Below are 26499 nucleotides of genomic sequence, written 5' to 3'. Positions count from 1 at the left end.
ACTTTGAAGGTCCAGGTTCTCATCCCTCATTGCATTTGCCATCTACAAGCTGCCTTTTCTGATGTCCTTTAAAATGTTTTGATAACATCTCGCCTATCCCTAAAAAAAGTTTTTCATTTTCTCTATCAGCTGTTTTTCTCATTGCAAAGAGGAAGCATTGGGGACAAAAGAGATATCTAAACATATACAAAATATATGCTATCTAGTCAATAGATTAGATTTGGTTTGTTTGCAGATAAACAAGAATTATTGCTCAAGTTCAAAACCACACATTTTGTATTCATGTATCTGGAAAAATAAGGACAAAAACCAAAAACAAATACATCATGTTCAACTTACTCAGTCTGATATCTTTAAGATCATGAGGCATAATCAACAAGAAAATACTTAACTAAATCCCTTTGAGTTACAATTACACACACTTTCCTGAAACTATGGTAGTAAAATTTTAAGTCTCACCTTCTCCATCCCTTCTGTCTCAACCTCCTCTCCCACCTTTCAATTCTCCTTCCTAGGTCCATTTCATTCTATTTCCTCAGCACACATTATTTCCAATAAAAAGAGAACCTAAACATGATGCTTTATTTTGAATCTCCAACCTGTAGCTTTTGTATAACCTTCTAAGGGCTTGCCTACACTGGAAAGTTGCACTACTAACTATTAAAGAGATACAATCACCCTAGTGTGGGCAGTTATTTTGGCATGGAAGGTACCTCATGCCAGCACAGCTATTTCCACTCAGGAAAGGGAATAACTATACCAACATAAGCCATCTTCTTACAGGTATAACTGCAGCTACCTTAGGGCTTTTATTGGCATAGCTATTTCAGTAAAATAATCACACTACTAACCTAAAATTATACTGATAAAAAACAAGTTTAGATCAGCCCCTCCCCCCCAAAAAACACAATAAACCCCTACACTGTTCATAGCCAGACCTTTTACTAAATCCAGGAATGGTCAGCTCAGATGCTATATTAGGTTTTTGAAGCAGTCTTGAGTTATACTCAGTTTTACAGTTTGAGTGAATGGTGCACAAGGAGAAATGGTGGATTGGCCAAGGTCCCACATGATTTACTGTCCTATTGGATCAGAACCTAGGCTATTCCTAGCTCCCAATCCTTTGCTTTAGCCACTGTACTCATACAACCTATGCATACATTTATAAAATGAAGCAACATTTAGCAACACTGAGATTTGCTAAATTTCTCCTACTGCTCATCTGCACTGGCAGGCATATACATGACACTTACAACACAGCAATCATGAATCGCAGCACGTCTCTTAAAATATTACATGCAATCTTAATTCTGTCATCCCAGACAGGGCCGGCTCCAGGGTTTTTGCCGCCCCAAGCAGCAACAACAACAAAAAAAGCCGGGATCGCGATCAGCTCTACCGCCGCCGCTTCAGTTTTCGGTGGCAGGTCCTTCACTCCGAGAGGGACCGAGGGACCCACCGCCAAATTGCCACCGAAAAGCCGGACATACCGCCCCAAGCACCTGCTTGCTGGGCTGGTGCCTGGAGCTGGCCCTGATCCCAAGGGAGAGTCATGGCACAACTAATTTGCTTTTTGGATCACAACATACAATCTTGGTGCTGGCTAGTTTAGTTAGAAGTAGTACAGTTAATTCATGCGGTAGCAGCATACCTGGAAGACAGACAAATTCTGACTCTCTTAATCTGGGCCTGCCACCAAATAGCACTTGTCATTGGAGGGTTATTCCTTCCAATGGGTGGAGATTTAACAGGCAGGCATGGGCTCACCTTACACCTACTATTGGCAAGAGTTGTTTATGCCTTTTTAATACATGCATGTAGTTATCATAAGAGCAATAAGCAAAATAAAAGAATGTTTCACCTTCTGCTAAAAGCCTAATAAGTAGCTCTGCCGCCTCTGTGTCAACACCTGAGCCCCAGTGCTAGAAATCTTGGCCATAGGGGAGCAGAACATCACGGCACAAGATGTGCAGGACAGATTCCCAAGTGCTTTTCATTTTTGTTGGGAATCATTCCTAGGGCATTATTATAGCCTCTTCTTATGTGCAAGTTCAAGCTTCATACTTCATATGTCTGGCCAAATTTCCCCTTCCAAATTTCCATCTATATATTTTGTTCCCAATAGCAGCTTTTATTTCCTCATTTCACTTTAGATCTCATTCATGACCTCTGAATACACAAGCTCTCAACTCAGCATAATGATGCAACACATTTACCAAGTCTGTTAGTCTGGCAAGGCTACTAGGGTATGTGAGCAAGGCTAAAAGCAGAGGTTTCAAAGGATGATTTAAAGTAGACTTCAGCTACTATCCTACCCTTGTCTAGTTTGAGTTCTTCACATAAAGTTTAATGCAGGAGGTTAAAAAGGGGATCACATTTGGTGCCTTTCCATATCATACACTGGATCTCATATAGTAATATATTTTTATTGTATCAATGCTTAGCATTTTCTAGGTTGGATTTTTTCCTAAACCATCCAGTATTTTTAGCTCTTAAAAGTGTTTCTTTTAAGATAGCATTTGCTGCTAGACTGCTTTGATCTTAATGCATACAAAAAGGAGTATAATAGCAAAACCTTAAATAAACTGCTTACATTTAAGTATGGTCTCTCTTTAAAATTTAATCAGGATAGAACACAAAAGGAAGAATGTTTCAGCCCCTGGGGGCCCAAATTCAAGAGAGGCGTATTTGAGAAACAGCTCTGTCTGCTTATCAGTCTTTTAGCAGCTACTGAACTATAAACTGTTATTTGATTTTTATGGTATTTATTTCTATGACTTTCGCTATATTTTTGATTAACAGTCTACAGTGATGCCAACAAATAAAGTATATAAGATCCACTAAAGCACATTTATAGAAGGTTAGAACCCAAACTGATTTTCAAGACACAATGAATTTGAAAACATGAGATATTTAATATGTCAATGAAAAGCAGTTTTTAGTAGAAGCCCAGTTATCCTGTAAATCTAAATTTGCAAGAATTTCCAGTTTATGGAATTAAAATAAGGCAGGAATAGAGTTTAAAGATTCTGCCTATGGAAGTCATTCCATCCAACACCTTCTTTAAGATTTAAAGTACATTTGGACTCTGTGCACACTTTACGGCATTTCTATTATTTGTGCTATAAAACCTTATGGATGCATTTTAGGCTGCTCACTCCATTTCATCAAGAAGTCAAAATGTCCGGCGTAAAATTTATTTTTTTAGTTAATACAGCAGCAAGACATGTAATAATGTGAAGACAAATTAGTTATTTAAGTAACAGCGCTGATCTAACAGCATCTGAGTTTAATGGCTGTTTCTATAAGCAAGCGCAGTTTCTGAATAAATCCCTGGGGAGTAAAGTGGAGAAAAATGAGACCAGATACAAAATGCAGATTATACAGAGTGATCTGCAATCCTTTTAGATTATTTTAAATACCTCTGAAAAAAATGTTGTGTATTTCAGAAAATATAGTATTTCACTACCTTTATTTCTGTTAACCAAAACATATATGTTAGACATAATATTACTGTAAGTATTGGGAGTTCACGTTAACTGAATGTATTATACTTTCCCCACAATTGTTCTACCTGGTACAAACCCAGGAGATGCCTTCATGCCACTGATACCTGGAATGCCTGTTTTCAGAACAAAGAGATAAGGGGTATGCCATGGTACCAGAAAAACAAGGTAGAAAGCAGATTGGTTAAATTTTGTTTCAGAATGCATGCACACAATACCTTTTATTTGTAAACAGGATGGATATAAAAAGCATAGCTTTGGGAGTGTAACTTTGGGAGCACACCTTCTTTGTAAGGTGAATTTAACAACACTGCACACAATGGCATCCTGGAAACTGCTATTATACTGAGCCTATCTTCTTGTACTGTACTATAATTAACTTTGAGCAATAAACCTGACTGATGTTATTCGGTCTCGAATATATTTCTGAATGAAACAAAGTGTGGTCAAGCAGTTGACTATGCAATTTATCAGCATTACTAAGTCCACATATTTTGTGGATAAAAAAGTTGCATAAGGTTACTTCAGGTAGAACACTGGATTCTATTCCCAGCTGTAAAATGTCAGACCCAAGTCCCATCCACTTAGCCACACTGATTTTGGATTAGCAAACATATTGGCTATCCTGTCAGTATCCACTGCTTCAGCCACAAGATGCCTCTCTTCTCTCAGGGCCAAGAATAGACTCCAGGAAGCCCTATCTCAAAAATTCTAGCTATCTTTGCCGTCTAACAAAGTCCTCAAAGTCACTTCTGGCAAAGCCAGAAATGGAACCCAGGTGCCTTATACAGTAAAACAAACTCTTACCCACTTTACATATTTGCCATGTTACCTCAATGAATATGCAACTTGGTTATGCTGTATGTATAGCAGAGATACTCATATTCACCTCTGCAAAGTACCAAGACATAATTTGCCTGGCAAGTAGTTGCACATGGTGAGATCTACAGAGAAGGGAATCCCATTAGTTATTTCTTTGCTAAAAAAATTCTCTGCATTCTGGTATTTCTGATGCATCTTCATGCTCCTTTGTTTTGCTCCCATGGATAATTTTTAAAAAGGAGAAAATATTTCCTTTTTTGTATAAAATGCATTTTAAAAACAGTTTAAGTATTTATGACAGTGGATGACAAACCTGCTCTAGCACTTTAGTGCAGTGTGCTGTTATTCTAGATGTTCTATAGCATGTCTTAGGGCACTGGAAGATACCAACTAGTAGTTATTTTTCAGTTGCTCGTGAAGTGAGACTCTTTTGTATTCAGTACTTAAGAGCATGTTTATGGTTAGAGAAGAACTGAACAAGTTAAATGGTTGGCTCTCATGTTCAAAGAACAAAGCTATCTTGGTCTCAAAAGGTCTTTCTACAACTAATGAATATTGTATCCTGCAAATCCAACTTTCAGGCTAAGCCCTGGTGTAACTATGAGGTTAGGTCGAATTTAGCCGCGTTAGGTTGATTTTATAAGCAATGCGTCTACACATCCAACCCGGTTCTGTCAACCTAAAGGGCTCTTAAAATTGACTGCTGTACTCCTCCCCGGTGAGGGGAGTAGCACTAAAATCGACTTTGCTGGGTCAAATTTGGGGTAGTACAGACGCAATTTGATGGTATTGGCCTCCGGCAGCTATCCCAGAGTGCTCCAATGTGACCACTCTGGACAGCACTTTCAACTCCAATGCACTAGCCAGTTACACAGGAAGAGCCCCAGGAAATTTTGAATTTCATTTCCTGTTTGGTCAGTGTGGCAAGCTCAGCAGCACAGGTGATCATGCAGTCCCAGAATTACAAACGAGCTCCAGCATGGACTGAATGGGAGACACTGGATCTGATTGCTCTACGGAGAAAAGAATCTGTGCAGGCCGAACTCCAATCAAAAAGAAGAAATGATGAGATATATGCCAAAAATCGCACAGGGCATGGTGGAGAGAGGCTACAACAGGGACACACAGCAGTGCCATGTGAAAGTTAAGGCGCTCAGGCAAGCCTACCAAAAGACAAAGGAGGCAAACGGTCACTCCGGGTCAGATCCCCAGACATGCCACTTCTATGATCAGCTGCATGGCATTCTAGGGGGAGACCCTACCACTATGCCACCACTGTCTGTGGACACCTGCAAGGGGGGAGTCTCATGCAACAAGGAGGAGGATTTTGTGGATGAGGAGGAGGAGGAGGAGAAGCACAGCAGGCAAGCAGAGGATCCGTTCTCCCTGGCAGCCAGGACCTTTTCATCACCTTGGAACCAATACACTCCCAAGGGGGGTTCACGGACCCTGAAACCGGAGAAGGCACCTCCGGTGAGTGCACATTTGTAACTACACTACAGGGTTTAAAAGCAATTGTGTTTAATGTTTGATTTGCCCTGAAGACTTGGGATGCATTCACAGCCAGTACAGCTACTGGAAAAGTCTGTTAATGTGTCTGGGGATGGAGCAGGAATCCTCCAGGAACATCTCCATGAAGCCTTTGCAGAAGGTTTCTGGGGAGGGCTGCCTTATTTCATCCTCCATGGTAGGACACTTTACATAGTCTGGAATCATTGCAGCACAAAGCATGGCAGCGAATGGTCCTGGGTTTTGGTCACATTCAAGCAACATTCGGTCTTTCTCTTTCTGTGTTAGCCTCAGGAGAGTGATATCATTCATGGCCACCTGGTAGAAATGGGGGAATTTTGTAAGGGAATAGTAAAAGGACTCCATTCATGCTGGGATGTTTGCGCTTGGCTGAAAGGGATCATCCCTGAGAATAGCCACACAGTGGGGGGAAGGGGGAAGGGATCATCCCTGAGAATAGCCACATGGTAGGCGTCTGGTGGAGCTGCATGTAAGGCAACAACAGCACAGACGGCCACTGCATCCACCGTATAACCACCTGCCCACCTCTCCAAGTTTCATATTCTCCTCACCCTGATGCCCAAGAACGTGGGTGGGGAGGAGGCTCCGGGCACCCAGCCACTCCACTCCAGAGGATGGCCCAAGCAACAGAAGGCTGTCATTCAGTTTTGATTTGTAGTGTGGCTACAATAAGCAATGTGGCCTTGTCCTTCCCTCCCCTCACACCCCACCTGGGCTACCTTGTCAGTTATCTCACTTTATTTTTAATTAATAAAGAAAGAATGGATGGTTTCAAAACAATAGTGACTTCATTTCCTTTGCCAGTTGTGATCGAAGGGGGGAGTGTGGTTGGCTTACAGGGAATTAAAATAAAAAATAGGGGTGGGTTTGCATCAAGGAGAAACGCACACAAAACTGTCACACCATAGCCTGGGCAGTCATGAAACTGGTTTTCAAACCCTCTCTGATGCTCAGTGCACACCTAGCTGTGCTCTTCTAATCACCCTGGTATCTGGCTGCTCAAAATTGGCCACCAGGCAATTTGCCTCAACCTCCCAACCCATAAACGTCTTCCCCTTACTCTCACAGATATTATGGAGCACACAACAAGCAGCAGTAACAATGGGAATATTGGTTGCGCTGAGGTTTAACCTAGTCAGCAAACAGCGCCAGCGAGCTTTTAAATGTCCAAAGGCACATTCTACCACCATTCTGCACTTGCTCAGCCTATAGTTGAACTGCTCCTGACTACGGTCCAGGCTGTCTGTATATGGCTTCATGAGCCATGGGAGCAAGGGGTAGGCTGGATCTCCAAGGATAACTATTGGCATTTCAACATCCCCAACAGTAATTTTCTGGTCTGGGAAGTAAGTCTCTTCTTGCAACTGTTCAAACAGCCCGGAGTTCCTAAGATGCGAGCGTCGTGCCATCCCACGTTGTCAGTGAAACATCCCTTGTGATCTACCAGTGCTTTCAGCACCATTGAGAAGCACCCCCTGCGGTTTACATACTGGTTGGCAAGGTGGTCTGGTGCCAAGATAGACGGAACACATATCCCTATCGCCCCACCACAGTTAGGGAACCCCACTGCAGCAAAGCCATCCACTATGACATTTTCCAGAGTCATTATCCTTGCTAGCAGAAGGTTAGTGATTGCCTTGGCTACTTGGATCACAGCAGTCCCCACAGTAGATTTGCCCACTCCAAATTGACTCCCAACTGACCAGTAGCAGTCAGGTGTTGCAAGCTTCCACAGGGCTATCACCACTCACTTCTCAACTGTCAGGGCAGCTCTCATCTTGGTATTCCTTCACTTCAGGGCGGGGGAAAGCAACTCACAAAGTTCCAGGAAAGTGGCCTTACGCAAGAGAAAGTTTCGCAGCCACTGGGAATCATCCCATACCTGCAACACTATGCAGGCCCAGAATCAGCGTTCCACTGTATCAACCTGCCCCACTGTCACCATGGTGTCCCAACTGCCACATCCCGTGCTTTCAGGAACATCTGTGTCCATGTCCTCCTCACAATTGTCCTCGTGCTGGCAGATCCTAGCCAGGTTCTGCACATACTGCAGGATAATGCGCGAGGTGTTTACTATGCTCACAACAGCAGTGGTGAGCTGAGCGGGCTCCATGCTTGCCATGCTATGGCGTCTGCATGGGTAACCCAGGAAAAAAGGCGCGAAATGATTGTCTGCCGTTGCTTTCACAGAGGGAGGGAAGGAGGGGAGACTGATGACATATACCCAAAACCACCCATGACAATGTTTTTGCCCCATCAGGCACTGGGAGCTTAACCCAGAATTCCAATGGGCAGCGGAGACTGCGGGGACTGTGGGATAGCTACCCACAGTGCACCACTTCGTGAGTCAATGCTAACCCTGGTATCGAGAACGCACTCCGCCGACTTAATGCACTTAGTGGGGACATACACAATCGACTGTATAAAATCGCTTTCTAAAGATCGACTTCTATAAAATTGACCTAATTTTGTACTGTAGACATACCCTTTGAAAAATAAGACAACAGATTTATACCATGTGAGCTGCAGAAAATATACCAATTCCAAAACAGGCAGTTTTCTTCGACAGAAAAGAGGTCAGAGTTTGAGATACTTCAGTAAAATTAAAGCGTGTTCTTGATCTGCACAGAAACTGTTAGGCGTCTTTAAATTATTTGACCATATTACAGTTCCAAATAAATAATTATCTCAATATTGCGATCCTTTAATATCTGACATTTAATACCAGCCAATCAAATTAAAAAAGGAACACTTCAAACCGATAGAAGGAAACACTTTATGCAATCCATAATTAGCTTAAGGAATAACTCACTGCCACAAGGTGTCAGACACCAAGAACATCACAGGATTCAAAAGGCGCTTAGAGTAATACAGTGGCCTGTACTGCCCACCAAGTGGCCCCTCGTGGCTAGGGTTGCATCTGTGGCTGTCCTGCCTCTATTTCCCTTCATCCAGCCCCCTTTAAGAACTCACACAGTCTCCAGTGATCCACCAAGCTCAATCCTTTAATTCCACCAGTTCTCCTTGGGCTGTCAACAGAGTCAAATACCGAACTCAAAAGTCCAAAACAGTTTTTTAGTTCATCTTCCCTTCTTTAACTATGCAAGATCCCAACTTGCTCCTCAGAGCTGCTCCTTCCACCAGCCCCAGCTCCACAGTCTCCTGGGCATCCTGCTAGGCCTCCAGCCTCTGGCTGTCTCAGCTACTCTCTCAATCACACACTCTCCACCGCCGCCCCTTCTCCCCCACACAGCTTCCTGCTGCCTTTTATATTAATAAACTGATTCCTCTCGGGGGGGCTCACCTTGTAATCAGATCTGGCTTAGCACCAGGCTTCTCCAGAGGCAAGCCAGCTTATTACAGACATTTTATATGTACAGCCACAGTATGTATTTTAGCTGATTAAAGAGATAGGAACCTTCATTCTTCTAGGCATAACCCAATACTAATTGGAGAAGGATTTAAGTAACTTCCTATGGATAGGTGTGATGGGATATACCTGTCCCGCACTGGACAGGAAGGGGTTAACCCCATACTGTGGGCTGAGGAAGCCATGCGCCATTGCCCCTGCTCGGTAGGCTCCTACTGGGACCACAGTATAAAAGGAAGCAATACAGCTCAGTCTGGGCTGACCGCTGAGGAGAGAGGATGTGCACTGCAAGCTCCTGCACCCAGGAGCTGTCAGTGCCCCAGACCACAGAGGCCAGGCACACCGAGACCCAAGAGGATAGCTGACTACCCATGGAAGCCCCCGAGGGGAAGGAGTCTCCAGGAATTTTGCTGGTCAACTACCCCAGAGAAGCAGAGGACCTGCGGACTATGGAGCAGGTAGGCAGGGTAGAAAGTGGCCCAAGGGAACCAGACATTGGTTTGGTAGTGGAATCGTGAAGCAGGTCAGCATGTTCTGGACAGATCTCTACTGACCCAGTAGTAAATACACTTGCAGCTGACAGGGCCCTGGGCTGGCACCTGGTGGAGTTGGGAGGGCCTGGATCATCCTGCCCAAGCTGCCAATCCACTCCTGGGTGGTGGCCCACCCTCTTTGCCTGGCTGCCAGACCACACTGCCCTGCACGGGAGGGCAGCCCCTGGTGAATCCAGCCACCAGGCCACACTGCCCTGCACAGGAGAGCAGTTTGCCTGCCCAAGAAGAATGTCAGACACTGGGTCTGCAATGGGAGTGTGCCACAGAGATCCAGAGCAAGGAACAATGATCAGTAACTACTTATACCCAGGGGCTTAAAACACACGGGATTCAGTGGTTGGATCCAATCACAACATACTGGCGTGTCCATCCAGAGTGTGATGGACCCAGTTCAGCTAACTACTAAACAGGAATAGGAATCTTGTTGCTTTAATGATGTTTAATGTTACTTTGTTTACTACATAAAGGAGTGAATGCATTTTACTATCATCCATAGTTGGCAGCAATTACTTAAGAACTTTAAAAGCCTGCATTAGCCTAATGAAAAGCATTTTTGTAGAGAAATGATTGATAATCCATTGCAGAAAAACGCTACAAAAATGTTAGAGCGAATGAAAACGCTTTATCTGTAACAGACAACAATTAGCCACAGCAGAAAACTGCCTTAAAAAATGAACTACCGAATGGGATGAACTTCAGCTCTCAGGAACAGCAGTGAACTTCTTCTCCGTATGAAAGATCAGAAGGAAGCTGCAGACAAAAGTGAAGACCTTTTCTGTTGTTGGCTTTCATTTAACCAGAACTGCTGGAGCTCAAAACATTTTTCACATTATGTTTTAACACCTCTCTGAGGTAAGGAAATACTATTCCCATTTTACTGGTGCAAACAGGCAGGCTGACAAAAGGTAGGACTTGCCTAATATAATAAAAGAAGTATATGGCAGAATCAGAAATAGACTCATCAGGACCTATCTTCTTAGCATATATTCTTGAAGAGGTTTTTCATTTCATTTCCTGTGGTGTAACACATCAGCACTAACAGTTATCCAGAAGAGCCACAGCAATTTGTCTCACTAGAAATTACATTAAGACCACTTCATTTCATGCAGCCGCTGCGAGAAGTGATGTTCAGTTATTGGGGCCTGATCTATACTATAAAGTTTTATCCGAAAAACCTTCCTTGTGTCAGCTCTGTATTGTATGCTTCCATACTTAAAGTTGAGCCCTGCCAACAAAACCCTCAACCACTTATGACACTCAAGTTAAACCAGCTCGGTGAGTGATATAAGCCCTCTGTCAGTATAGTTCTACAAGCACAATGCCTTTATGGAAGCAGAAGTACCTGTACTGATGTAAGTGGTCCTCTAGCAATAAGTAATGACTGCTCTGGTTGAGCTTTCCAACTCCACTGCCCAGGGGTCACAGTGAAAGCCCTGCAAATCTGCAGATATCTGCTTTATATCTGTGGATGCGGCTATCCACAGTCCATGTTTGCAGATCAGGTGCAGATACACATTTTTTAATCCATGCAGGGCTCTAGTCACCATGACTGGAAGTCTTCCTCCTGTTTAAAATCCCCAGCCCTGGAAATGCCTCTTTTCTGCCATTTCTACAAGCATGGCTCCAGCTCACCCTCTTGCTACTGCGTGACCCAGGAATGAAGTCCTAGATTTCCTCAGGCAGTCAGGAGAGGAAGGTGTGCAGCAACAGCTGCAGAATTCCCTCCAGAATAAAGATGGGCATGCTGACACCGCAAAAATCCATGGAGATAATGGGGTACAGCAGGTATGAGGACCAATGATAGGAAAAGGAGGAGGAGTTGCAGCAGACTTATCCAAAGTCAAAAGAGCAGAGCCTCAAGTTCAGTACTGCCCCCAAGACCTGCCCCCATGATGACCAGCTTGATGTCATACTGAGTGGGGATCCCACCAACACCCTGAGATTTGGACACCCAAAAACTGCAGGGGAAGACCCTCTGTAATTGGCAACCCAGGAGATCACTGAGAATGGGGCTACAGATGGTGCTGGGATGGCCAAGAGCTCTTCAAATCCCAGTTGGACCCACAGAACCAATCAGTGACAAAGTGGACTCTGGTAGGTGTAATTTAATAGGACTCCCCACAAATGCAGGCCATTTTGTTTATCTTTTCTAGGCCCCCCGAAACACTTTGCCACACCTCCCCCATCAAACCGTGACCAATTCTGCATGGGGTCAAAGGAAGTCTGTCTTCAGCTAGCTGCCTTATTTTAAAAGCATGAAATGGCTGTATTATGCAATAGTCAAAAAGATTGTAAAAACAGCCAAAAAGCATTCCCAGATACATTCTTTTACAGAAAATGCTTGCTTGCAACCACAGAAAGCCACATTTAATGGACACAAAAACAGAGCACTTCCACTGATTTCAAAGTGAAAGCCTACATACGATTTACAGATCTTTCAGTGAAACCAGTTACTAAGCACTTCAAAGTGTGTACATTTACAGACTGGGGTTACATTTAAAAAACAAAAAAAAGAGGGTCAAAATGTGTGATCAACTCAGGTTTTGGCTTAGACAGGCTAAGTTCACTAGCCAGCAGTCACAGGGCACTTGTGCTGCTGGTGAAGAAGCTGGTTTACTTTAGCATATGAAACTTTTCAGTCCACTGGCTCATCACTGAATTTTTCCAGCAAGGAGCATTTAACTTTTGCCAGGACATTTTTAGGCAGAGCTGCCTTTGTTTCTTCCACCACAATAGGAGATCTTCCCACACCACTCTGTAAGGACCTCTTCAGGGATCATTGCTGAGAAGAGCTCAGAAGCATGACCCCCAGGTGACAGCCAGAACTCTAAAGCAGCTCCCTTCTCTGCCCTCAGGATTAATACATCCTCATGGCTCATGACTGCCTGTAGTAAGTTTCGCAGTCTTTACTACACCTGAAAGTGTCCTGTTAAAAATTAATAAAGGAGTAGTGATTGTGAACCTCTTTAAAAGAAATCAAAAGCCCAAGGGAAGAAGTACAGAGCTGAAGTACTTATCTTCGGTCCTACCTCCCCACCCCACACCTAACACTGGCTCTCTGTGTTTATCAGTGACCTCAGCTGCAGTATCCTTAACTATGTCCCTTTTACACCAGCTGACAGCCTAAGCAGGATAAGAAGGAAAAGGAAACTGACAGGGAAGACATTCTCCAAATTGGTGCAAAGTGCTGAATCTGGAGCAAGTGAGACTGGTGAATGGAGGAAACATATGCTGGAGGGGATAAAGACAGACCAAGAGGTGCACCAAGACACGCTGCAGCTGTTGAAACAGACTCAGCTGCTAGAGCACATTATGGATCAAAGCACCCAAAGAAGAACTCCACAGCAGCTACTACACAGCAAGGAGAACTATTCCTCCTAGCTTAGGCCAAACATCCCTCTCCTCAAAACTCCAGTCCCTCCAGCAGCATTATCCCTTTCATTTATCCCCACTGGACAATAATGAGAACTGCTTAGGCTACACCAACTGCAACCTGTCAGTCATGCAGCTGAGTGTGGATAGTACACCTTGCACTTACTTTCTTGTAAGTGGTACCTAATAAAATTCTGTTTTGTGAAAACCCAGATTTCCTGTGTCTTACAATATGGAGATGTGGATCCCCCAAAAACAATAACCTTCCTCCCCCTCCAAAAAAAATAAATTGATAAACCAGCTAAATTACTGTCTGGGTACTGCAAGATGTGTCTTAAAGCTTCCCTTACCAGGACAGAACTTGCAGTGGCCTTAGTAATTAGCCTGAGCTCAGGCTACTCAAAAGCAACAGACAGCCTGTCCATCTCATCCCTCCACTCTAGCAGTAACCTTCTCCCCCTTGGCCATGAGATATTATGCAATACACAGCATGCAGCAACAACAGGGATATTTTCCTTGCCTCCATCTAACCTTGTCATGAGACATCTCTATTTCCCCTTCAATCTTGCAAAGGCATGCTCCACAGTCATCCTGGACTTGCTCAGACAATAGTCAAATCTTTCCTTGCTTCTGTCCTACTGTGTGGGGTATGACATCATGAGCCAGAGAAGCAATAGGCTGCGGCCCTTGAGAATCTCCATCAGTATTGCAACCTCATTAACGTCAACAGGCCAGTCCAGGAAAATTGTCCCTGCTTTCAGCTTATCACAAATTCCTGAATTTCTAAAGGTGCAAGCATAACGGACTTTTCTTCACCACCACTAATGTTAGTAAATGGTCAATGGAGATCCACCAATGTTTATGCAACTATGGAGAAGTAGTACTCCTTTTGGTTTATATACTCAGAGGCAAGGTGGAAGTGAGGACACAGAGTGGGGTTATGGATCCTATCTATCACCCCATCACAGTTAAGATTTCATTAAATCCATCTATTATTTTTTGCACATTACCCGAGTGACAATCTTTGTTTAATTGCCTTGCACACGTAGATGATGACTGCCCTGAATACCAAACTGATTGCCCTCAGACTAATTGCAATCTAGGTTTGCAAGCTTCCAGACAGCGCTCTGCAGCACTTACCACCTATTTCGTCACTGTCAGAGCAAATCTTACCCTAGTGTCTGTGCGCTGCTGACCTTGTCTCACAAGTTCAGGTTCTGTGGCCTGTCTCATCTGAAAATCCCAGAATCGCTGCTGGTTGACCCACTCAATCTGATCCCACCACTCAGTGTTCTTTGTATGGGTCTCAAACCACTGCTCCACCATCTGCAGCTGGTCAGTGAACACCAGCAGCAGCCAATCAGCTTCTCCGGTGATTTGTGTGGCATCCATGTTTTTGGCAGTGAGATGGAAAAACAGCACACAAAACAGTAGATTATAGGAGGGAACAGAGGGATTTGTAGGAATTTGTCCCCACATTCCTGTAATTCCCTAGAGAAGTGATGATATCAACGGGCAGCAGCCCCAAAATACTCAGCAAAACACATCCACAAGATAGTGCACCAGACTGGGGTGGGGGGAGGAGGGGGAAAGGGGAGAGAGAAACAGGGGTCTAGCCACAGTGACAAACATCTTTTGCCAATACCATCTGATGCTCGGAGGACACACTGCACTGGCAGAGGGCAGCCAAATGTGAATGCACTCTACCAAAATACCTATGTTGGCAGCAGTATGCAAGTGGAAATTTGGAGTGTACGTAAGAGGTTAGGTCTCAATTTGAACTGGTGACTGTGTGGTATAAAGGCTCAATCTCATTACCAATGCCAAGAACCACCTAGTACCCAACTTTCATCAGTTTTAGGCATTTACATTCAGATAAATAATTAATGACTACATATATCTAAAATCCAGAATGCCTAACTGTCAAAGTCAATGATATGAGATACATAAATATTGCTGTTATATTGGCTGCCCATAGGGACCGATAGAATCAGTACATACAGACTTGGAACGATTAGTGGCATTTCATAAGCGCTGTCAGTGCCAAATCCTGAGCATAAAGTGGTTTGACTCTGTGCAAAATGTCAGTCTCGCAGAGATCTGACCTTCCTTCTATCATTCGTTATAGTGCTTTTTGGCCAAGTCGTCAGCTGGACAAAACCACCCCAGCACACAATCCTCTCAAACTCTTCACGGCCATGCAAAGGGTATGCATACCCTGACCCTACCCGGCACCAAGGATTGAGCCAGATCTGGGAACTTCACTCCACGATGCCTGGTGTGATACCATCAACTGTGGTCAGTCTGCCTGGCGCAACGGTCGCCAGCTTACTGTGTGTGTGTGTGTGTGATGTACTTAAAGGTTACAGCTTTTGTGGACATTGGTTTAAGAGGGTTTGAGGTTCATGAAAACAAGAAAGGGGGACCAATTTCCTTCCTGCTGAAATTTACATTCTGGTTTACGCCATGGTGACTGGCTTCCACTTTTGAATGAGTAACATTTTAGGAAGTAAAGAACCTTCCTATAATATTTATTGAAAGATAGAAACAGACAAAATGTTTTACTACAGCTGAATCAGAAGTTCCTGTAAAACCAGTGAACTCGAATTGTGTGTTCTTTTCAAGTCAGCTTTCTGTCTCTCCGCTATTAGTGCCACTAAAGCCAACTCCTTACTTTGCCTGACTGTATATATAGTAAGACCATGCTTCATCTATTGCTGGGTACTAGATGCATTTCACATACATGTGAAAGTCAAACCAAAATAAAGCTCAGTTACCATAGATTTCACACCTTCCCCTAGCTCCATCTCTTAAACACCATTTACGGCATTTTGAAAGTGTGCCAGAAGTCTTAAAGACACACACACACTATCCCACTTTTGGTGATGAGTCACAAAGTTTCACAAATGTGCCTGCTTTGTTTTTCCAGGCAATTCTGCCCTGATATTTTGGACTAATGCACAGTAGGAGGCCTTAATCCAAGCTATTTTGGAAAAAAAATATGAATGAGGTTAGTGTCGACAAATATACAGAGAGTGACGAGCAAAACCACATGATCACAGGCACCATACTAAAGTACATTCCTGCTCCTGCAAGCCACACTTAGTTCTGAGAAAGCTGTTCACTGTATTGTTGACGAGAGAACGAAGTAGAATTTCTCATCTGGAATCTCCCCCATCAATGCAGTACTCACCCTGGTGTGACAGCAGGTGGGATGACCAGTATTAGCTTAAGCTGTGCTTCATGGAGAGCTTCTGAGAGGTGAGTGAGCAAATGAATCAGCTCCCTGTAATACAAACACATTGTTAGGCTACAGGCAATAGATGTGGCATGATATTTGCATGAGTAATTTAAAAAGTAAAACTAGAGGTAAAGACATGTAACAGGCAGTACACCCTATCTGGAAGTCTTGTATCAGGTGAAACAGTCTAGGCAGATTTGTCAAGGCATGCCCTCTTCCAGCATCACTAAGTATACAACACTGCTGGAGGTACTCCTATACTTATAATAGGTTATCATAGTAGAGCTAAAATGTTGCCATTTTTAGTTGTAATTTTAATTTTTCCATTTTCACATGTAAATTCTCAGCTAAAACGTACATTATGAAATTTCCCCCCGGGACAGCTCCTGAAATACAAAGACATTGGTGTGCATATATGTATCAACTATATTCTCATCAGAAGGGATTATCCCTTCAGTTCATGTTCGGTAAGAAGAGAGTTAAGCCAAGCAATAGAACTGAATTCTGTTCTGGAACAGATTCAGATTGTCATTGTACTGTTGAATTTAAGTTTAGTGGAATATGTGAAGATGCTTTCAGCAAGCCATGCAATCTTCAAAGCATTTTGAGGCCTCAAGAAAACATGGGTGTTTTTAGAAACCTTTCTACCTATACATTTTCTGTACTTTAAAAAAAAAAAAACTTCTTACCCTGTATGCACAAAAATCAGATTTTTGTTTCAAGAGTTGGCTGACCCTGCCCTACCTGAAATTATCACCCTCTATTTGTGGCACAATTTAAAGGTTTCCACAGGAGCCAGTTCTTATAAGTCATTAGGATGTCGGGTGGAAAATAAAGTAAAAAAAGCAAGTAAACTCTTAGGCCCGGTCTCCACTACACAGTTTTGTTGACATAAAGCAGCTTACATTGACCTAATTAAGTCAGTGTCTACACTACAGCCTTGCTCCTGCCAATGTAAATCCCCTACTACACCGACGTAATGACTCCACCTCCACGAGAGGCATAGGGCTCACATCAGTAGAGTTAGGGTGACGCTTGGAATGTTGGTAGTCCGGGTCCTCGTGGGAAGGAGGGCTGAGAAGCCCCAGGTGGCTCCACACCACAGCTTCCAGCGAGGAACAGAGAGCAGAGGGGGTGGCAGCCCACCAGGAGCCCGGGAGGCAGATGCCATCGAAGCTGAGACTGGGTTCTCAGCTCCCCCACTAACCTAAGAGGGGCAGTGTGAAGCACTCCTGGTGAGGACCCGCACCACCGACCCAGGGAGGGTAGTGTAGACATGCACCACTGCAGTAATTACTGCAGTGGCTGTAAGTCAACCTAATATAGGTCGACTTAAGTTTCTAGTTTAGACATACCCTGAAAGATCCTTTTAGAAAGCTGCCATCTGTAATATAATGAAGAGAAATCATATATAGAAGCAGAACTGTTGTTTTGCAGATACATTTGTTTTATTCTTCAGTTCCCTCATGAAACACTGAGTGCAAGGATCAACTGGCTATACAGGCAGTGTCAAAGAATCCTCAAATATTAAAGTTATGCTGTAATTTTCTCACTGTTAGGTGAAGTGGATGATTTATCAGTAAACTACATAGAGATAAGATGTAAAAATTAAGTTTAATGACTTTTAGCAGCTCAAGCAGAGTCCTTTATTACTTTCACTTCACAAATTAAATACCATCCCTCTGTGTGCATTCCTTAAGTCATCTGATTCATCAGAACAAAGTCAACTTCCCTATTTAGCCATAGGCAAGGTAGAAGCAGACAGATGAGCTGAACAGGGAATTTAAAGTCTCTTTAGTTACACCGCAAACCTACAGTGAACAAGTCAGAGCAAAAAGAAAATTCCCAACTATAACCCTATCTAAGAACACATACTTCTATCAATTGTGGTGCAGATTTTGGTTTGAGAGTCAAATGGTTATTGCCAGAATCAAACCTAAATTGAGCTGGTGCAAGAGGCACTTTGATGGTACCTGTTTACTCATTTTGCTTACATTGAACAAGAAAAAGATCCCTACAACTTGAAGGTACCCGAGTGGGAGACAGGTCATTTAGCAACGGTCACCCTAAACTGTTCATTCCACTTACTAGGTTACATTAGAACTGAAATCCCAGAAACAGACTAATTTTGTGTACAGTAATCCACTCCAGCTGTATGATGGGAGGGGAGAAGGAGTCCATCTCCCCTCCCTCCCTCCTCTCTCCCCCCCGGTACCTGATTATTCACCCAGAGATTTTTCTTAAGTCAGTCATCCTCTCTACAGTTAAGACTTTCACTTGGGGGTAGATTGGCTACTGTTGCAGAGTTATATAAAGGAAGAAAATCTGAGCACTTTTTTAGACAGCATGGCTGAAAATGCCTCTGGAGTTTGCCAATAACCCTGCAATCTCAGTTTTGGCAAAAGTGGCAAACAGAGATTCCTACTTTACTCCCAAGAGCCTAGCACACTGCTTCTGCAGCATCCTCACCTCTCTGGAGTTTACTTGAGACCTGGTTGCCTCGGGACGAAACATTGCACTGAAATACCACTGAATCATTCCACTTGTCACTATCTTACATATATTCCTTCTCCCATCCAGAACAAAACACTAGATTGCAAGTAATCACGAGTGTCAGTTTTCTTCATTTGCCATATTTACCGTCTCCATTCTCATTCAGGAAGAGTAAGAACTGCCTTTCCCATCCCTTAGTGTATGTATTCCACATTTAGAGCACCACTGTCCAGCCAAACAAGTCATTGATTTAAATACAGCATAAGAGAATCCCTACCCTAAGCTGTAGCCACCCTTTCCATGAAAAGGAATACAAGAGTGACAGTACCACCACATGTTCACTCACAAGTCAGAAGCTCCTGCCTTTTATATTCCTACCAACCAAAACATCTCAATCCCCCGTACCTGCCTCATCTCCCCCAAATACCTGTTAAGACAACTGGACTTTGCAGCATAGCACGGAGGTTAAATCTGGCCAGTTTTGAACCAAATACACTGGTGGAGTAGGGTAGATGGGGGATGATGCAAGCGAATGCAAAAGCCAAAGGGTTCCCATGTAGGACACCTTGCTGGCAGTTCTCAGAGGGGCTGCAGCTCAAGAGCACCAGCAACTGGGTGCAGTGTGGTACGTGGAAGAGTTGGTCCACCAGGTAAGGAAGTCCCAGATCATTTACTGCTTTATAGGGAAAAATCAGCGCCTTGTCCACCACCTAAATCCTGGAGTTATGTCCTTTTAGTCTCCACTTCCAAATGGATGTAGAGGTGTAACCTCCTGTAGAGTGTCTTGCAGTAAAATCCAGTCTTCAAATGGGAAAGGCACAAAGCACCATGCTTAGGTCTGGATCTGTGAGGGAACGTCACAGCCTCCTGACGCAATACAGGGAAAAAAGTGATCTAAGTTGCTGCTGTTATTTGGTAGTCAGCATCTGGAACAATAACCAGAACCTTGAGTTATCAACTTAAATTACAAGTGCTGGCAAAATGCCCTCCATCAAGGTTCCCCACCCTCATCATATAATCCTCAACAAAAACTACATTAAGATGGAGTCACAGCTGCCAGTTTGTAGCAGTAATTTAAGAGCCAACATTTCAGGGATGTTGTAATGCTTTATTTAGGGACAATTGCAAGCCTTAGAAATTCAGAATTAAAGTTACACTAAAACAAATCCAAATATGTTAAGTTAAGAAACATAGTTAAGGCACACAAACAATCTTAACTCCGTCCTGGAGTAACAACTTGCAGTAACTAGGTGATTATGATTAAGGCATTTTTATTTGCCACTGCAGATTAGAAGAAACTGATTTTTAAAGTCATGTTAGAATTCATGAATCTATGAAAAACTAAGGCCAGAATGGAACAACTGTGATCATCTAGTCTGACTCCTGTAGAGCAGAGGCTATAGCTGATCCCCAAAATAATTCCTAGAGCATCTTCTAGAAAATCTTGATTAAAAATTATTATTAGCGTCTTCATGTTCAAAGTTTCACCTGAACACTGATCCCCTCAATATCCTTGAAAGATTTACCTGTTAGTCACTTTCTAGAGATAATTTATGGCAAAGTGTTCCTTGCACGCATGCACATGCAGCCACCCACCCACGCTTTCCACAGTACAGATCACTGACAAAAGACAGGATTAGAATTCAGGGCTTCCTGAATTCTTACGTCCCAACCCTGTTTGGCCTGTCTATATAAAAAAGCTGAGTAATGCCACTGCAGATTTCCTCAGAATGTCAGATCATCTCAGGGACCCAAGTAACTTGGCTTGTTAGAGCTTCACTGCACATATCAAAATTCCATATTTGGCTTATGGCGAGTCAGGGAGGAAAGTAACAGCAGAAGAATTGCAGCTTCATGTGCAAAAAACAGGATTTACAAACTGGCCCGCTAACCTGTCAAGCCATCCCTCTAGCCCATGAGAGCTTTATGCTGAATAAGACAGGATTAATGATTAATGCTTAAAGACTTCATTTAGGCACACTCCCATTTGTCAACCAAGATAGATGATTTAAACTAAGTGTGCACTCTCCCATCTTCCCCAAACAGCAATAGCTGAATGTCCATGTACAGCATGCTATAAATTAAAACTTTACTGCATCCCAATAGTGCTCTTTAGTGTCTTAAAACAATATTTTCCCATATTACCACTGACAATTTTGAAAGAAAAACGACTCTCACATTTTAAAAGTTATAATGAGGTACAGTATGGTGGGAACAAAAATGGTCTTTATGCAAAGACTTCATTAAATATTTATAATACATTTCACCATTGTCAAATTTAACTTCAGAGATGCCTCTAAAGCATTGGCAGTTTTAAGAATCTATCTTGAACCAATTAAGATCTACCATTTCCCTACTCTTCCAGGGCTTCCATTATCCCTGGAATAATGAAGGTCAATTTTCTAAACATCCACAGTTTCAAACTCTACATTTGCCCCCTATAAAATTTAAGTATCTGTCCACACACTTTGGCATTTGAGATTTTTCTTTATTACTGCAGTTCATGACGACACTGACCTCAGAATACACAGTTGGTCTTAATGCACAGTACTTGCACTTCAGCATATAGAAGTCTGCCATGGGGCATGTCATCAGAAGCCCGTCGCATCCTCCTCTATATTTATGTGACCCTTTGAAATTCAGCAAGTTTCTAACTTTAACCTTTCTACAAGGTTGGTAGTCAGTAGTTCCTGAAATTAATGACCTATCCGGGAAATTGGACAGAATAAAGCTGTCTACTTAAATAAGAAATTGTCCTTTCATGCCACTTCATTCTCTAGTTAATACCAGGAAACTAGAGTGAATTACAGGAAATCTTTGATTAATAATTACTCTTCCAAGGATTAACCTGAAGAATGGAACTGCCAGCACAGGTTTTTGTTGCTTTACTCTCACCAACAATTAATAAGATGCCTGAAGGTCATCTTCTGTAGGAAGCCAAGCTCCTGCAGCACATTGTGAGAAAAGCATCTTTTCCAGGCAACATTCACAAGCTGGTGGTGCCACCTATCAGCAAATGGCTGCCTGAATGACAGGAATAAACTACACATGTGGAATCTCCAAGTCTAGTATGACACTGAATGGTGTATTCAGGCCTCTACAACAAACTGATCCAGGACCTTTGGGGAAAAGAACAGAATAAAAATGCAGTGAATTTTTAGGTATCAGATTACTGAAAGAGAATCTGCCCAGCAAGCAACCAACTGCCTGAGGAGAGACAGGGGAAAGAGTGCACTCTGCCCTTTTAACAGTCTTTACCTTGTTACATTTCTCGAGCCAAATGCTACAGGATGAGAAGCTTGTGGAATTTTATTCTTCAGGCCTGCCAAGGAACTTTTGCTATTGTTGAGTGATATAAAGAAAGTCACTTTGGAGTCAATTAGGAGTCACTCTTTAGGGAAAGCAGTTACCTTGTCAGAGAACTAGGTTTTCATCCACATTCCCTACCTCATATGAAGCAAAAGTACCTAGTATTAGACTGAAGATCTGTCCATTGTACTGTGGAGTTCTGCAGAGAGGCTAAACGCAGAGTAAAAATATCCTGCTCATTAACAGAAACAGGAGTTTACTTGCTGTGTAGGAGTCTGAAAAGAAGAGAAGATTAGCAAGATTTCCCCCCCTCATCTTTAATTGCTCCCAGTGGTTCTCAGCATAAGAGTGTGAATAGGCACCAAGTGGATGCTGCAAGAGGCTAGCCTGTATAAAGAGCACAGGATGACTGAAGGAAAAGAAAATTCTTAGTTCACAAATCAGTAGCAGGTGGGCATGCTGTGGAAAGAATGTTGTTAACATTAGATCATATGGTCATTTGTGGAAACATTGGGTCTTGCAGGAAAACTTGTACCCTTGAATTGAGGCAGTTTGCACTCCAAATAGACAAATGCAGACCTGTACATTGTGTACTGCACAACTTTTTAGTCTGATTTTATGCAACTTAACTGCTTCAGTTAGAACAATGCTTTCTTTTCTATGGGAAAATAAAAGTGGCCCCTTTAAAGGCAATTCACTTCAAGTTTCTCAGATAAAAAAGGTTCAAAGTGTACTAAAAACCAATATAGTCTTGGGATGCACAGGCAAACAGTAAAAGTCAGAGTTGAAGGAACGGACTGAAGATTATAGTAGGCTAAACAGGGGCAGGACCTCTGAGCAAACAGCCACAGCTCCAGCCAACATTGGAATACTGACAACATTAACTTTTTGCTCTCCAAAATAAATTAAAGATGACCATGACCGGTCCACTTTATAAGAGAAACAGAAAACACGATTTAAGGGGAACTTGAGCAGTCAGACTTTCAAGCCTGGGTGTGATCAAACTAGTGCACCAGCAACCTTCCTGCTCTTTTGAAAAGCTAGTTGAAGAGAAAGAAGACTCAAAGCTTTTTATAAACAGCTATTTTTGGACTCATCAGAACTCCACACTTCTTGCTCTCTTACTGATGAGGAGGTGGTGGTGGTTTGTTTGCTTTAGTTTAAAGTGACAGCCCTAGATTCAAGAGCTTACAGAAATGAGTAAAGTGTGATGAACTGGGAAATGTCTTTTTTTACTGGTATGGTTCATACATCTGTGTTTATGGTAAGTTATTTATTATGGAGTTAGAGCAAAAAAGGGTTCTTAGGGGAACCAAGAAGAAAAGGCAGTACAATGGCCTAGCTAAGGTGCATCCCAACACACACTCAGACACAATAGCTAGATTTACAGCCATGAAAAGGCAACTCCTCGGTCTCAATGCTGGTGACACAGCTCTTTTGCCAAGACTGAGAAAAAGAGAGATCAAAGGGAATGCTAAGCAATTACAGGGCCTCAGGCCTAGAAAAGGGAGGGGGTTCAGGTGAGCTGAGAAAGGCTGCCAGGGACCCTCAGTGAGAACTGACAGTCTGGCAAGGACGCACACCATGCTGCGAGCAGAACAGCCTGTTTCTCCTAGCCAGAGATGGAGCTCAGCTGGGCTCAGAAGAACTTGTAAATGCTTATAAAGACAGATTAAGGTGCACATAAGGGAAAATATGCAATTAGAGACCTTTATCATTTTTATTCTTTTCTCTGTATGCTTTGTACCTTTGGGTGAATAAATAAATAAATAAATAACTATTTGTGGTTTTTTTGAAGATTTTTTAGTCACTTTAACCACTATCGCTAATCAGAGGTCCCTGAAGCGACAGGGCTCTCACACACAGAACAAAAGCAGTTCGGCCAATCACATTAACACAGCTGGGAAAAGAGGGTGGGGGCTGCCACCTACAGACCCTGGCTGGAGTGGCTGGACCCAGAGTGAGGTGGAGAAAGCAAGCTGGTCACCTATGGGGTACACCTGAGAGGAACTAAAGGGGTCCAAAGCCCAGTTCACCCTGTAACCATGACAATAAGCCATGCAGACGTTGATTCTAAACAAAGGAAACGTCAAGCGTTTCAGCTTGCAAAATTATTTATTTGTATTATGGTAGTGCCGAGAAGCCCCATTGTTTTAGGCATATGAACACACACAGTATAAGCTCTTTGAATAGGGATTGTCTTACTATCTATACTGATACAACCAAAGGGAAAAGAGGCACAAAGAGATGAAAGAAGTTGCCAATGGTCACAAGATCAGTGGCTGAGCTGACAATGTTTCAGATGCTTACTTCAGAGCTCTATCTACTGGACCATGCTGCTGTGTTAGGCAGCAATTATTTGCCGGAGAGAAAACTGAAGAACTTGAACTAAGTCAGTTGTCAAATATCCTTATCCTTTGAATTCTAGCAACAGGGAAACATATCCCTAAATTCCTGAAATTGGACACACCACATACACTGGATCACTTAAGAGTTCTATGATACCTACACAGGAAAATAGGAAGACAAGAGATGCAGCACTATCATTACTACCCTCTCTGATATGCATTGTTAGTGGCAAATCCTGAAAGCAGCTAAGGCCGTAGGGACACTTACTCAAAGCTATTACACATTTTATCCTTAGAGTGCCACCACATAGACAAGTAAAAAGTTTGTGTCTCAAGAACAGTTGCACTAATCCCAGCAAAATTCAGCATCACCTATCAAGAAAATGTCTCTTTCTGGGATATTTGCTCAACTAAAACCTAACTGGAAGACATGGTTTGTACCAACTAATCCAACTTGGCTGAAATGTGGGCTAATTTTGTGTTTAAATCATTGTTCTAATTATGCTAAATCCTTTGCTTGCTAGGTTCCTTACCTCTGAGAAAGGCTGCCAGGGACCCTCAGTGAGAACTGACAGTCTGGCAAGGACGCACACCATGCTGTGAGCAGAACAGCCTGTTTCTCCTAGCCAGAGATGGAGCTCAGCTGGGCTCAGAGGAACTGTATATCTAGCAGATTTACTGTATATCTAGCACTCTCCCTTTTGGCGGTGGCAGGGCCTGGGGTAAATCAAACACTGTCCAGAGTGGGGCTGTTTTCCCCCCGCCTCTGTTTACTTATCAGTATTTTCAAGGGGCAGGCCCAAGGAGTGCTCCCCCACCAAACAAAAAGAAACCAATTTACAAACACAAAACAAAGGAGGATACCTTTCCCTACCCCTTTGCTGAGGGGGGGATGTCCTGTTGTTGGCTCCAGGGTATCAATCTTTCCCCTAAACAGGCACTCCGTTTTGGTTGTTTACCCTATGGGGAGGAGAGCAGCCTCTCACCCTAGCGAAGCCTATCTTCCTGCTTCCACTCTTATGTTCTAAAGAGCCTCAACAGGGTCCAGGACTCTGCCAGCCAGTGCCCACCCCTGAGAACTGTTGTCTAGGGGGACAGGCACCTGGAAGAGGAGAGAAAGGGGTAGAGAGCAAAGCTGAAGCTTCCCCCAGAAATGGAATTCCAGCTAATTGCTCCTGATCCTTATTTCTTCTGTTTCCTTTTCCCTTTTGTCTCTGTCCGTCTGCTTGTTCCAATTGTGCCAATCAACTGGGATGAGACTGGGTCACTAACTCCACTAGCCCAGCAGCAGCTTGTCTCCTCTCCTCCCTCTCTCTCTCTCTCACCAGAGGAGGCATTTTAAGAGGTCTCAGGCAGCCCTTAATTGGACTCAGGTGTCCCTAATTAACCTGAGGTAACCCCTTCTCAGTTTGTAGGGAAAAGGGCCTTTATCATCCTAGGACTAATATACCTGATTCCACCACCCTCTTACAGTCATTGAGCCTGACTTTGTCATATTAAGTAATTTTAGTAAGGTACCAGTGTACACAGTCATGAGCACTATTAGAACTTTAATGAGCCTTAAGATTGGAGTTAATATTAATACTGCAAAAAGCTACAAGCAAAAAAAAAAGATACAATAAAAAGCTATAAGAATCTTTGCTAAATTTGGTAACTAGTTATGGTTGCATTTCCCACCATATTTGTATGACCTATTCTGAGGGCTAGTCTACACTTACCAGCCGGGTCGACGCGGTGAGTTCGACTTCTCGGAGTTCGAACTATCGCGTCTAATCTGGACGCGATAGTTCGAACTCCGGAAGCGCCACGGTCGACTCCGGTACTCCACCACTGCAAAAGGCGGTGGCGGAGTCGACCTTGGAGCCGCGGACTTTGATTCCGTGGCGTCTGGACGGGTGAGTAGTTCGAACTAGGGTACTTCGAATTCAGCTACGCTATTCACGTAGCTGAACTT

General features: G+C 43.1%; 1 protein-coding gene across 1 annotated transcript in view; it reads right to left on the bottom strand.

Moving 5' to 3' along the window:
* Positions 1-26499, bottom strand: part of CHID1 (chitinase domain containing 1) — a 256887-nt gene that overhangs the window by 203735 nt on the left and 26653 nt on the right. The window contains exon 8 of the mRNA XM_045016991.1: positions 16348-16440. Within this exon, the coding sequence (XP_044872926.1) occupies positions 16348-16440 (93 nt within the window). The remainder of the gene's footprint in view (positions 1-16347; positions 16441-26499) is intronic.

This window comes from Mauremys mutica, chromosome 4 (genome assembly GCF_020497125.1).
Source record: "Mauremys mutica isolate MM-2020 ecotype Southern chromosome 4, ASM2049712v1, whole genome shotgun sequence".
In the NCBI taxonomy this organism is placed as follows: domain Eukaryota; kingdom Metazoa; phylum Chordata; order Testudines; family Geoemydidae; genus Mauremys; species Mauremys mutica.
The sequence above is the reverse complement of the archived record's forward strand: the minus strand, read 5'-3'. Positions and strand labels throughout refer to the sequence as shown.